The sequence below is a fragment of the Podarcis liolepis genome (genome assembly GCF_965112155.1).
Source record: "Podarcis liolepis genome assembly, chromosome: 2".
NCBI lineage: Eukaryota > Metazoa > Chordata > Lepidosauria > Squamata > Lacertidae > Podarcis > Podarcis liolepis.
Genome location: NC_139555.1, coordinates 62,728,641 through 62,743,508, shown reverse-complemented (window position 1 = coordinate 62,743,508; position 14,868 = coordinate 62,728,641). Strand labels below are relative to the sequence as shown.

The 14,868-nt window shown below is 45.2% G+C and overlaps 1 protein-coding gene across 5 annotated transcripts in view; it reads left to right on the top strand.

The window, feature by feature from the left end:
- Window positions 1-14,868, top strand: part of CAMK2A (calcium/calmodulin dependent protein kinase II alpha) — a gene marked incomplete at its 3' end in the record, with an annotated part of 113,104 nt that overhangs the window by 12,256 nt on the left and 85,980 nt on the right. For all 5 annotated transcript variants that reach the window (XR_014522271.1, XR_014522272.1, XM_083488415.1 and 2 more), the window contains exon 2: window positions 6,889-6,983. Coding sequence is in view for 3 of the 5 variants with exons in the window: in XM_083488415.1 (XP_083344541.1) it covers window positions 6,889-6,983 (95 nt within the window). The remainder of the gene's footprint in view (window positions 1-6,888; window positions 6,984-14,868) is intronic.

Here is a 14,868-nt window from a genome sequence, read left to right as displayed (position 1 = left end):
TTAACAGTTTGTATTATTGACAGATTTACAGCATACATTTAGAGTACACCCAATGCACATATCAAGCACATGACTCCCCCTAAAGATTCATGGGAACTGTAGTTTGTTAAGGATGTTGGAAATTGTAGCTCTGTCTATGAACTATAGTTCTTTGGGGGAAGCCATGTGCTTTAAATGTGCATCAGATCATAGAATCACAGAGGGAGGGACCTCCAGGGTCATCTAGTCCAACTCCCTGCAATGCAGGAATCCCACCCACAGCTGTCCCTGGGTGGGGTTGAACCACTAATGTACTTTAAACGCATGGTGCAGACCCATGTTTTAAAATATACCAGAAACCTGGAAAGGATCCATAGCTTAGAGGCAGGGCAGGGTTTGCAGGCTTGAGCATGGATGCGTTGCTGAGCTTGGTGGGAGGAAATGGTGAGGAGCACGCAGTGTCAGGGCCTGGGAGATCACACAGTGTGAGTGAGCTAGAGACCTTCGGGTGACCTGTTTATTCAGAATCCATCCTGATTTGCTTGCATAAATCATACATGGTGGTTAGACTACAGATGAAGTTCGATGTGGGGAATATTGTCTTGGCTTTCCTGGTTATAATGCTAGTGCTTCTGTCACATTTTCTAACATTCCTTCCAGACTGCAGTACCTGTTGTGTTATGGAACGGTGTCTTTTTGAGCAAAATTCAGCATGTCGTGCTGAATTTCATTCACACCTGTGGGGGTGGAGTCTGCAGTGGCTGCAGACATATATATATATAATGGATTGTTTTTGCTTAACGGGTTTTCCATGGTAAGGGGAAATCCAGATCATTTATATATAGAGAGAGGGGGGAGGGGGAGGGGGGCTGGCATTTTGATGACAATGATGTCATGTGGTTGAGCAACAGCGAGTCCACAATAAACTCCCGCCTGGAGGCATCCTGTATAGCAGAGGTGAAGACTATTCTTTTCCACCAGAGCTTCTTTCTTAGTGATAATTTGCATTGCCATAGCAACTAGTCTCCAGCTATCTAGGGGACTCTCTGCAAGTTTGAGAAACCTGTGGCAGATGGGCTGTTGGGGGCTCCCCTCCCACCCCACCCCCAGTTCTGTAAATGCAGCTTTATTTGCTTTCTTTTGTTGAAATCCTATCTGCATTGTTTGTTAACAGTGTTCTAGATATCTGGGCCAAATACCCTATTGGGAGATGGGGGAGGTGGGGGGTAGAATAGCTCTAGAGCTCTGTGAACTTCCCCAGTAAAGTGGGGCGGGTGGGGGGAAACTTGTGCCATGATGATAACATCATTTTGCATCATTGCATCCCCAGTTGTAAACATTCTGAGCGAGAGAAGAGGGAGGGGAGACTTGGAACTGCTATATTCAGGTCAGGCTGGCTGGGGCTGATGGGATGGGAATTGTAGTCCAAAATATCTGGAGGGCACCAGGATATGGAGGGCAGTAGTTCTGGGTCGGTCACTGTGTATATAACACATGGAAGATACCAAGAGAAAGAGTGTGTATACTTGTGAGAAGCTCAAAGCTTTGCAGCCGCTGTAGTTTGTTAAGGGTCGCTTGGAATTGCAACTCGGTGAGAGGTTAACTGCAGGACCCAGAGTTCGTTGAGGGAAATAATGTGCTTCCCATGTGCTTTAAGGCTATCATGTGTATACAGCCACAATGAGCTTTAGAACCGAGAGGGAATTTGAATCCGAATTTCACATGGCCAAGCCTAGCGCTGCGTTACACTGGAGCAAAGCAGTTATGACAAGAACATGGAGGCAGGCAACTTGCAGTCTCATGCACAGCTTATTATACTTGCAAAGGCTCTGCGGGTATTAAAAGATTGCCATCTTTCCTTCCGCCCACTTGCCCTCCTACCCTAGCCAGGTACTGGAGCCCGTTGTGGAGAAATTGTCAGGGAATTGTTCTCACATCCCCCTCTCCTGCTGCTGGGAAAGCAGATGCGATTAAGACAAAAGCGCAGGGAAGGGAAACATAAAAGTAAAATCTTCAGGACCAAGAATGGATTGGTGGGCCCCTCTGTGGAGAAGAAATGCAACATTTATTTCCCTTCGTCCAAATTAAGCCCTTGGCCCTCTGGGTGAATGAGATATTAATAGTCCACTTCATACACAGGCAAAGAATAATTCTCAGGCTCCTACAGCAAAGACAGCCGGCAAGTATTCAGTCCCAGTCCCCTCTGTATAGTTAGTACAGCTACCTTAATTCTTCCAGAAGGGTCTCCTTTTTCCAAACCCCGCTCACTGCCAGGCCTGACTGCCATGTGACCCAGAACGATGGTTTCCAGCAGGGGCCCTTTGTGTGTGGGTTTGCTTTGCTACGTGAATTTCAATGAACATTTTGCTTCTGTTCCTCACACCCCGCCGCTTTCCTATTTGACTAAAGATTCATATTCATGCCCAAATTGCCCTCATCCTTCCACCCCACCGGGAAAATCAGTTACTCTCCATTCTCCTCAGAGGCTCTGGAGCCCACTTTCCTGTGTTTATTCTTTTCCTTCTCTATATATGTTTTGCTGTGGGGAGAGATTGCTCTTGATATTTGTAATTCCTATGCCCACCCCCTCCAGGCGGAATAGATTTGGCAGAAATAGCACTAGATACAAAGGAGCATGATTATTTCCCGACTAAATGGAAACTGGGTGCAGGGTGGGGGGAGAAGGGTGCCTCTGATATGTGGGCCTATTAGGGAGACAAGACGCACAGACATCACACTTGGGGTATTTCAGATAGGGGACCCATGATTTATACCTACTGCGTACGATGTCTAAAAAAGCGACTTACTCCTTCTCCCATTTTAGTTATTTCTGTCTCCAGCCCCCAGAGTGAAGAATGAGACCTCTGCATCATAAAGGCCCCACTTGAGAGACCCCCACATGAAACGCAGCGAGGTCATTCCTGCACACTGCACTGCATTTCAAGCCACATTTGCACATAGCTGGCAGGGATGTGTCCCCCAGATGCCCCCCAACCTTTTAAGTTCCCCTACCCCTCCAGCTCTGCTGTTCATTAAGCTGTCGCCTGCGCTCATCTGGGCCAGTGCAGCAACTGTTAGGGTAATTTCACATTACCGCTTACTCCACATTCACTTTTTTAATTGGATTGAACCTGGTTTGAGGGGGGGGGGGACACATCAGACAACAGTGTTTGTCAACAAACTACAGGTTCAATACAGATTGTGTGGATGTGGCTTCAAAAATCAGCCATGGGAGCGCAATGGAAGTGTAGTAAGTGGCACTGTGAACACCCCCCAACTTCCACCTTCCATTGCCCCCTGGATGCAGATCCCTAGACATTGTGAATGGCAAGTAGGATACTCTTGTGGTACCATCACTGCTTAATCTAAGCCAGGGATCACCAAGGCTCATTCTGTGACACCATTATCAGTTGCTGGACCCATGAGTGGTTTTTGTTTTTGTTTATTCTGCAAAGGGTGCATTTTCACAGCACTAACATCTAGCCACCTCACTTAGGGAGAAGGGCTTGCAAGGCAGCGGTTGTGGCCCTCAGGCAGGTTTTAGTCCCAGCACTGCTTACTTTATGCCCTTGGCTGGGATGAGCCATGCCTCAGTTTCCCTCAGTCAAGCATAAAGTACAGTATAGCTTCAGTTCTGAGCTCCTTGAGATTCATCAGGAATCTGGTTTGCAGGCCCAGGTGCAGTGGAGCTGCAGGCAGTGGGGCCAAGGAAAGGTGTAGAGGCAATAAGCACAGGACAACCAAAATGGGATTTAGACAGGCCACAACTTTATTGATTACAGGTGTCAGCAGTTTTTGGCCTAGGCATTGGGTGTGTATCTTGACTTAACCAGCCTGACTGCTGGTTGTTTTTTGGCAAGGTTAACTAAAGTTAAGTAGCACCCTATAACATGCATCAAATCAGGGTGACCCCTCCAAGATCACTATTTGGGGGTGCTGTGGCCCATCAGCCCCTGTCTGGCCATCCAGACAGAAGCATCTCCCCAGAATCACCTTAAGGGGATATGCTGATCCCTTGGGGGGGACACCCCCCCATCCAATTAAACTAAGGATCCAACGCAATGTCATATCTGCCACCTGAGTGGCTAGGGCCTGAAACAAGTTGTTTATTATAAGTGGTGAAAGGCATAATAAAAAACAAGAAGGTCTAAGTATCTAATTAGGCACAAAGTCTTCTTTCCCTTAAGAGCATTCTCACACCTGTCCCTGTGGGTCTCTCCCATACCATTTGTGCACATGTGAATATTGTTAATGCAAAGTATAAAGAGGAACAGAGTGAAGGTTAGCCTGAATTTACACACAGGTCACTGTAGGGTTTTCCAGGAGTGATATTTGTGTGGGAAATGCAAGCGCCAGTTTAAACCTCACATCCGGAAACACCTTACCATTCAATTTTAGCACAACAGAGCCAAGAAATGACAAGATTCCCGCTGCAAATCTTATTTCCCAGGCAATGAATATAAGCGTACCTTCACAGCATGTCTCATTTCCTCCTTTGCCTCTACTAAGTATTAGCAAGAGATAGTTAACTCTACTCGGTAAGGTGATTCTTCTATTTCTGCAGAGGAGGCTCAGATTAACAGAAGCCAAGCTGTTTTAGAAACTAGCAGGCCACTTCTCCCTGTAGGTAGATGGCACTGGTCAGGTCAAGGTTGAAAAAGTCAAAGCTTTGCTTTCTGGTTGAAAAGTAGCTGCCCATGAAGAGGAGAAAAGGACACGCATCTTCAGTCTTCTTCACCTCTGCTTTAATGAAGTCTTGGCATCTACAAATCCACCAGGATATGAACTGCATGCCTGGTGTGGAAGCATCCTGTAGGAAGCATGTTTCATAATACAGTTTCACTTGTGGGAAGCCTGGTGGCATCACAAATCATCATCTTCTTAGCAGAGCTCAAAGGGCTCTGCCTTTAACCCGCTCTTGCTTCTCTATGGAACATTCCTTCTCCAGCCACTGTGGATGTACTAGCCTAATAAACGAAAACGACCAGTCCCATAAAAGACTGTGGTGCACTGAAGTTGTCACAACAATTAGGATCCCAAAGGGATGCAAAAAGTAAAGCAAGTTTTGTATACCTGTGGTTAGGGTTATGGTGTGGGGTACAAGTTTTATTTCCAAAGCTTGAACTTGCATGTGCTTTAAGCCAAAAGGCAGTACAAACCCCCAATATCCACAAATTTGGGAATTACAGAAATATGCCACCCCCACTCCCCGAGTCCCCTAGACAAGCCTTCCTTGCACACCTTAAACTAGATATCTGTCCCCAGGTACAGAGGAGGATGTTGCCTCATCCCCAGTGCTGAAGTAGGATTCAGCTGTCAGCCCAATTGGATTCCATACATGGAGTGGAGGACACCACCATCTTTGCCTCTGACAGAAAAATATATCAGCCAGGCCTGCTTGACTGACAGGCACAAAACAAATTATATGAAATAAGCAAGACTATTCAAATTTTCTTAACCTGGCACAATTTATATAGACTGCAGAATGCAAGTTTCTATTTCTTTAACATGAGAATATTTTAGCCCTTGTAGCTGCTGTCACTATAATCTTTGCCCCCAGGTCATGTTTTAAAATTTCAGCAACATCAGATTCAAGTTGGGTCTTTTGCACAAAAACTGCATTGGTGTCAATCTTTCCTTCATTAAAATGCATTATTATTGGCAGGCACCGACTGCCATTTGTACCAAGAGACATTTGATAAGACAGAAGGTGCTTAATGCTTTCCACCAGTGGAAAAAGTCACTATTCAGGGGGAGGGGGGAGAAGACAGTGTGAAAAATTGGAAGGCGAAACATGCCAAATGCTTGAATGAAGGAGACAAATTGTCACTTTTTATAACAGGGATTTTTTCCCCCTTTATTACATCCACATTGCTGATTTTTCTTTCAAATGCCATTTGAATGGGAAAGTTTCCCTAAGTGGATCTAATACACATTGAACCTCTCTGTTAGGAAAATCCCCAACTCTCACCTCACCCCAGTGTTTCTACTCAAGCTAGTTAGCAATTTCCACTTCAGCCTTAAGAGTATTGAGCCAGAATGTGAGGAACCCAAAATCAAATCCCCCACACAGCCATGAAGTTGAATGGGTGGCCTTGAGCAAGCCATTCATTTTCACCCTAAACTACCCTACAGGATTGCTGTAGGAATCTGCTTGAGATAGCTCAGTTGGTAGACCATGAGACTCTTAATTTCATGGTTGTGGGTTTGAACCCCACCTTGGGCAAAAGAGGGTTGCAGAGGGCTGGACTAGATTACCCCTGTGGTCCCTTCAGACTCTACAATTCTATGATTCTATGAAGGTCATGAAACTAATGTGATACATATGTAAAACAGCCAGTTCTTCCCACCCCCCCCCCGTCACACTCAGAATGTGTCAAAGAGTGCTGGGGTGCCTTGAATGATGGTTGTGGTGCTGCAGGCAACCTTGGCATCTGTCCCTCTTCTCTTCCCTTCCCTCCCTCCTCTGATGCCCTCTCACATCTCTGCCTCCCAAAGGCTTGCACAGCTGTTGGTTGCAGTAGCCCTGGCTACAAGCTCCCAGGGCGAATGGTGCTTCTGGGGCTAGCCAGGGGGTGCTTCTCAGGCCCCAGTGGGGTAGTGGGAGGAGGCACCTCTCTTTGGGGCGGGGTGGGGTGCAGCTCAGAGACCAGGGGCAGCAGCTGCAGCAAGGAGAGGGGAGAAAAGAGGAGGCTTCCCCACAAGGGAAGGTGTGCAAAAAGGGGTGAGGGGCCGCCAGCTCTGCAGACAAGGGGTGACCTAACTGGGCTCCTGAGCCCCACAGGGGTGCGACAGAAAGAATGTAGTTGGTCAAGGGAGCCATGTAGGCATGTGGGGTACATGACTTTATTCAGCAAACATCTCATGTATTGGGGGTTTCTCCCTCTCTTCTCTTCTTCTCTCCAACAGAGGTGCTTTCTCAATTGTCAGGAGGTGTGTGAAGGTGTTGTCAGGACAAGAATATGCTGCCAAGATCATAAACACCAAGAAGCTCTCAGCTCGTGGTAGGTGCTGCCTGATCTTACTACATGTTGGAAAGGGATTCCTCAGACCTGTGTGCTGCAGTGAACGGCACTTATAGTAGCCTATATCTTTTTACATGCTTTGGGAACTGATGTGGTGACAATTGCTACAAGCACATGTTTAAAGGAACAAGTCTAGGCACACATTTTCATACATGCTAGAACCATTACTTTTACCCATTCATCCATCCGTTTAGTGTAGGATCAGCTGGCACCTAGGGAGGTAATCCCCCCCCCCGCCCAGCTGTAGAACTAGAGTGGCCACATGCAAAACCCTGCATGTGACTGAAAGCCATACTTAACATCAACATTGCTGCTCCATCTCCAACAACCCCTTTGCACCCTTCTTTCAATCCCTTAGGCCCAGCCCACAGGACAGCATTTAGAGCAAAAAACCCACCTTTGGATATTGTACGTTCCCACCTCCTTGAAACTGACACACAGTGAACAGGAGAAATGGAATGAGAATAGGACAGAGGGAATGGCCTTCTTGAACTGCTAGAGAGAGATATATGGTTACTATCCCTTACAATCCCTGATCTAACATTTGAACTGCAAAGAATGCTACGTGGCTAGTTTTCCAGCCTTCCCACAACTAGGTGGTTGCTTTTCCCATTCTATGGATGGAGAACTGAGGCTCAGATAGTTTCTTGTTTTGAGGCTAGGTATAAACTCATAGCTTTGGCTTGTGCACAGTAACTAGTGGCCACACAGCCCCTTTAAGGCTTTTGAGGTTTGGGATTTTGTGCTGTCAACACAAGAGACAGCTAAGAAAGAGCAGCCAGCACCCAGTTCCCAAAGAGATTCTTTATTCAGGTATAACAATCAGTTCAGGGTTTCTGAATTACAGGACCTTTGCAAAACTATTGATTCTATTACTGTGGCGAAACAACTCTAAAATTTTATAATAGATAGCCCTTCTTGCTTCTTGTAGCTAAAATCCAACTTTTATTGGTTTCTCCAATTACTTTTAAACTAGGTAAAATCAAGAGTGTTTTCGCATATCACTTTTGAGCCTCTGTCTCGCTATTGTTGCTAAGTGGCAGAGAGAGCAGAGGGACAACATTTGCAATGCAAATAGGCATTCTGGTGAATATAGGTTTTACATTCATAATCATAAAGCCTGCTTTAAGAGCTGCTTTAGGTTTTGTGTATGAAAACACTCACAAGAAGCAAGTCATCTTTCCTCCAGGCATTTTTGAAGAGCACATTGTCTTAGAAAACAGCAAACATACAGACAAGCCGCATCAGAGTAGCATTACATGGTGAAATCACCACTTGGATGGGTGTCAGTAAGCAGAGGCTTTGGAGAATGTCAAGCATCTCAGTTATGGCCTTGGTGATGGTTAATGTCCTGAGCTTCCTGCCTTCCAGTAGAAAAGCCATGCTCAAGGGCCAGTCAGAGCTCCTGTCTTCAAACCCACCCTTTGAACGGTCAAGCCCTAAATGCTTGCTGGTGGCTCACCCTCATGCCCTTCCTAATTCAATCCCCAGGACAGGACTCATAAATTTGCATAGCATGATGTTTTCCCTCATGCTTCCTAATGGGACTTGAAGGAAGTAGCCACCACAGCTTCTGTATCTGTCAATCATACTTTGCATGCAGGAGGTCCGAGGTTCAAACTCATGTTGAGAAAGACCCCTGCATGAGGATCACTGCCAGTCAGAGTAATAGAATAATATTGATCAATAGGCTGATTCAGCAGCCACGCACAAAATATTATGTCTCTGCACCTGCGCATAGCCCCTTTGTTTCTCCTTTTGTCCAAGTGGGCAAAGAACCCAGGAAGTCACATTCAACCATAGTTTCCCATTACATCTGAATTAGAATTATGGTTAACGGCTTCCAAACAAACCAAGATCTGGAAACCAGCTTCATATTCTGGCTTGTTTGGATGCTGTTAACCATAGTTTTCTGGTTCAGATCTGACTGGAAGCTAGGGTTAAATGTGGCTTGTTTGCTCATTCAGATAAAAGGAGCCTCAAAGCAGTTTGACATGGATGCATGAAGCTCATTAATATACAGGCAACAAGCATTTTGCACAGGGGTTGCATTCCTGAAACCGCCCCCCCCCACATTGGCATGTAAGCCTGCCCCCAACCCTGTGACACCCCCTTTTCTGTCTATTTCTGGGTTGCAGCGATGCAATCTTTGAATGTATGCAAACCGGGAGTTGCGTGTATACGTTTTTGCCCTTGCCTTTGACACCTGAGATGTTTTTAATATAGGAATTTTAAATTTTTATAACCACCCACAGGACCTCCTAGTGAAGGGTAGGTAATAAATATAAAAATAACAACAAAGCTCATTAAGGCTTTGTCCAAACAAGGCCCAGTGTAAGGAAGCTTCATAAGCCTCTCCATTTACCTCTCTGTGCTGCCCTGGAGAAGTGGGATGGGCTGTCCGTCCTGCAGGCTCCTTGCGCTCCCCATGCAGAGAGAGGGAATCTGGAAGGACTTATTTAGTCAGTTAATTAATATGTATTCCCCCAAACATGCCTGCTGTCAAGGGGATTCAAAATACCACCTTCCTTTTAAACCTATTAAAGTGGTGTGGCATTGACTCTAGAAAAGTCACAGTCAATCAGTATTAACCTCATATTTTAAAAAGGTCATAACAGATTAATTAATGCGGTGGTTATAAACCTCTGCACAGGCAAGTGTTCAGCAGCAATGGAGCAGATTTCCCTCAGTCTTTAGGGGGAAGAAAAGCAGGGCGAGAGATATTGCTAAACATCCTTCTGCAAGAGATTCCTCGGCCAAAGATGCAGTGCCCTGGGCTTAAGCTGTGTCACAGAGCGTAGTCCGGGGACAGCAGCCAGCCAATTAGGTGACAGAGGAGCCAAAGAGAGGGAACCAGATTGTGTGCAATGAACTGCAAAAGGCAACTGAGGAAGTCAGAGGAAGCTGGGTGACAAACCGTCTGAGGCCGGGTCTCTGGGGTTTCTGTGACAGAGATCACCAGAGGGTGTGGAGGGCAGGCAGGTCAGCTGTAAGAGTTGCAGAGTTTGCTTCAGAGGGCAGAGACAACCTGGGGGCCCTGTACCTGTGAGAGAAGCATAATTTGAGACTCTGAGTTAACAGTGGTGCAAACAATGCCTTGTATGCTTAGTGCAAGTTGAAGAAAGCATGCTCGTCGTAGTTTTTACCTACAATAGGTTACTCTGAAGGATAACTGGGAAAAGGAAATGCCATTTGCACCCAGGTGGTGGGGCTCATAGTTCAGTGGTTAGAGGACACGCTCTGTGCTCAGAAAGCCCCGTGTTTGGTTTCCTGCATCTCCGGTGGGAAGGATCTCATGTTGCAGGACTGGGAAAGACGGCTTATTGAGGCTGTTGGAGCCACTGCTTGTCAGAGAATATGCTGGGCAAGATGGACCAATACCCCAAATAAGTCCATATGGAGTTAGATCCCCAAATTTTAATTTTGGCACTCTGATTTGCAGAAGACTGTATTCTAACTGAACACCCACTCTGACAGTACTCTATTTCAAGGAGCCATCTGTTTGTAAGGTGTACAGACAAGTCCAGTCTAAAGATAAGGAGCCATAAGAAGGGGAAGCAGCAGGGGCCTGAAAGTTGTTCATCAACAGTTGGCAGCTGGACAGTAGTTTTAGCAGACACACAGGTCACCTGGTCAGTCTTCCCAACTGGATGTATTGTATTTCTATTTGAACTGTAGCACCTATTTCTAAATTTGTATATTATATAATAAAAATGTAAGAGTGCTGTCATGCTGCAGTTTGCTTAGCCACAGAAAGGTGGCACTGTGAATCACAGTATGATGAAAGGCGGTGGATGGGCAGCTGAGATGAGTCATGGAGGGACAGCCAGAACAGGCTGCAGCAGCTCCCGCCCCCCGCCCCAATCCACAGGCTCCTTCGCCTGCCACTCCTGGGGCCCCTGCCTCCAGGATCCACACCTGTAGGCTAACTGGCACCGCTGCTGGCCAGCTTCGTCCTCCTCAGCCCACTTGGGGCTCTGCTGCTTCTGCCACCACCGTTAAGGATGACAAGTTGGGCTGTCAGGAGCAGCAGTGCAGGAAGGAGGAAGGTGGCCAGTGGCCAGCCCCTCTGGTAATCTGCTGCCGCCGCCACCGCCACCACTGTATCTGGTGGTATATTACGTGAAAAATGTGTATATATTAGCACATGCAAATTTCATGCAAATCTGTCTCTTCTGTTTTGGTGATGCATTTCCTCTTTTTTAGTGATAGGTAAGTGGCCACCCTAGCTAGACCAGACGGACTGGCTCCTATTGGAAATATTAGATGCTCTTGTAACAAGTTGAGGAGTTGCCGCCCTCTACTATTTCAGGTCTGTGCCTGTTCCAACAGTTCTCCAATTCATTGAGGGTGCATGATATAACTGAGACTTCTAATGCACTGAGACCTTTGGGCATGTGCTGGAGGCCAAGGGTGGCCAGGGACGTCCTTAGCCATGTCTTAGGTGTCTTTGTACATATGCTGATTATAGAACCCATTCCAAATCATCTAATCTAAACGGGAGTTCAGGTAGACAGAAATGGTCTCATTCTAAAATATGCCAGAACTACTCATATGATAGTGTACTGCACCTACCTTTGGCTGTTTAGCATTGAGTTAATGTTGAGGAATCGTTTTCATTTGGTAACCACAGTTATTGCTTGTTTACTTGCAAAACTGCTGTAGACTATAGAGCTTTCTCTTGTATCTCCAGTCAATGAACTAATGAGAGGCAAGCCAGGGGATAATAAGCCTATCACAGGTGTCTGCTCCTGCTTAAGGTGATTTTGTGAAGTGTTCCTTATAATAACTATACATGTCAGGAGCAGAATGTATGCATAGGCAAAAAGAGGAATATTACTTCATTGAATAGTGCTAATATCATTGCTTGATCAAAGGTTTAAAAAGCCGTATGTTATAGATTTTATTTTATTTTTCTTCTGTTGAAGCTTGTTTTACATCAATGGATAGTAAGGAAAATGGAAACCCTAATAAACTCTCCCTTTGTTCTGCCTTTCCTTTTAATTTGCATTTACTACTCTCTCTAGCTCTCTTCAGGGGGAAAAATGAGTGGGCTTGACAAAGTGATAATTACCGAAGGAACATTATCAGTCTGTGTTATGAAGCAAGGTTAGCAAGCCTACAGTGGCCTTTTTTGATCTTAAAACCCCATCAACCTGTACCAACAAAGCCATGACAGTCTGTTACACAGAGCTTCCTCTCACATAGTTTTTGACATAACTATGTGAATTTGTGTTCTCAACATCAAAATATGCCATCTTTGATCAGGAACCATGCAAATGTGTGGAACTATTTCTCACCAATGTGGGGAAAGCTCCAGGCGTTCAGTGGAAACACTCTGCATTTGGACTTCACCATTGTTGGTTCCAGCTGTTATTTCTAAGAATTTACTTTGCGTATGACTTTCATTCCTCCCCAAATCATGCATTTTTCTGGATTTTCTGGATTGAGTTTCAGAAGCACAGAGTACATGCATTTGGTTACAGGACTAGTTGGCGACATAGGCCAATATGAAGAGATGAATGGGGGGGAAATTAACAACAACAAAAAAAAACCAGGATGATGGAGTGATATCATTTCTAACTAATCTCATACCTGTTTTCTTGGGATGGTTGTATATTTTACATTTCTAACATAAAAAATCTCTCTTTCTCAACAAACTGAGTGGAGATGAAAGGCACAGTAATATTAGAAAGGAATCTCCGAATTCAATGGCTTGGGCATTCAGGCCAATAGGTTGCTCAGTCTATCCAGGATTGACACTTGACAAACACATATCAAAAGCAGGATAGAGAAATAAACATCCAATGGTTTATATTGCTGGGTTTTCCCTTTTATCCTTTTGAATGGGTTTGAGCAGAGAGACTGTGGGCGTGTCATTTTTATTGTGCATTTATGATTATTTATGCTCATGATGGTATTGGGGCATTTATACGAGATCTCACTTTCAACACTGTTTGCATTTGCAAAAGTTTCAGGGCAGACATAATGCTTCATTTCCAACCAGTGCATGTCTCATAACTTCCTGCTAAAATCCTGTAATTTTTCATCCCAGAAATGTTTCAGGGTTGTTGTTTTTTGAGGTGTGTGTCCCGCTTTTGTTGTGTGATAGCGGCGTGAGAGTGCTTCTCTTAGATGACAAAACTGAGGAAGCATTGCAACAACCAATAAAGCAGAATTATGTGTGGTTGGTCCAGTATATTTCCCCCACTAGTGTATTATTATTGCATTCCTATTATGTTGCAGAATCCACCCTGTCCCACTTCAAAAGCTCATGCTTCTGAAAAGGCAAATGAAAGATTTTGCATAAAGCATTTGTGGTTATATACACAGTTTCCATGCAAAGCATTCAAGGCTGATGGGTTCCCAGTACAATGGGCCTATCTTGTCTTGGTAGCATACAAGGGCAGGACAAAGCCAATGGAGGTATGGGTCACGAAGCCCCCCCCCCCCACCTCCAAATGGAATCCAATGCTATTTCTGTTTAAAATCAAGTATAGCATTCCAGTGGTTTCCACTTCACACATATCACTCTACCTGGATCAGAAAAATTAACAGAAAACTCTATAACGTTAATTTGATTGTTTTCAGGGAATAGCACAAGTATGTATTTGTCAGCACTGAATTCCGTGACTCTCCACTTGCTCAGCTACCAAAACAGCTGTTTCACTCCTCAATCCACTCACTATTCAACAGTCTTGTGACTTTTATTCCTTTTGTGCTATGAATCAGGAAGCTGCCCATTCAGCTGTTTCTTGGTGGCCTTAGCAAGGCATTCTCTCTAAGCTTGAGTGTACCCTACCTACTATATGGGGATAATAACACTCCTTCACCTTACGTTGTTGTCGTGAAGGTTACAACATGATAATGCACGTGGTGCTCTTTCAACACTTGGAAGTGCTTTACAAATGCCGCATATTACGATACTTGTTATTAGCATTTGGCGAAACTTTTCTTCTTCTTTTGGAATGTTTAGAGAGGACTGTAGGCTTGATTCCTTTTGCACTGTATGCATGCAATACATATAAATTACAGTGGTACCTTGGTTGTCGAACTCTTTGGTACTTGTACGTTTTGGCTCCCGAACACCGCAAACCCAGAAGTGAATGTCCTGGTTTGCAAACGTTCTTTGAAACCTGAACGTCCGACACTGCTTCCGCGGCTTCTGATTCAGTGCAGGAAGCTCCTGCAGCCAATTGGAAGTCGCGCCTTGGTTTTTGAACGTTTTCAGAAGTCGAACGGACTTCTGGAACAGATTCCTTTCGAGAACCAAGGTACGACTGTACATTTAAACACATCCCACCCAAAGAATCCTGGGTATTGTGGTCTGTTAAGAGTGCTGGGAATCTGGCCAGGTCCAATACATTTTGGCACTTGAGGTGAACCACAAAATGGCATTCCCCTTCCCTCCAGAGAAAAAAGATGAGTGAAGATCTACATCAGGAACAAGGGGGAAATAAAGATCTGCATCGGGATCTCAACTGCTACATAGTCTCTGCTGTGCCTTATTCTCAAAAGAAAGCACAAACCCTGGGTAAGCGCCTGGAGCCCCTGGAATCTTGCACTGCTGGTGGAGACTGGGGTGGCGTGTATCACTGCTGTTATGCCCTATACTCCCTATAGTGCTATATAAATTACAGCATAGCAGTCCGTAAGTTGGCTTTTTCATTGCCATTCCCAGGAGTTTAGATTCATGATTTCCACCTCTGCATACTTGAGAGCCGCAGGCTTAAGCTGCTAGTCATTTCTCTTGGGAGTTATCCCAGCAGCACTCCATCAATACCCATTTCTTGTGGCAGCTTAGTTTGATGTTTTCTGTCAATATCAGGCAGGCTGCGTGTCAGAAAGGAAATGCCTCTAAATG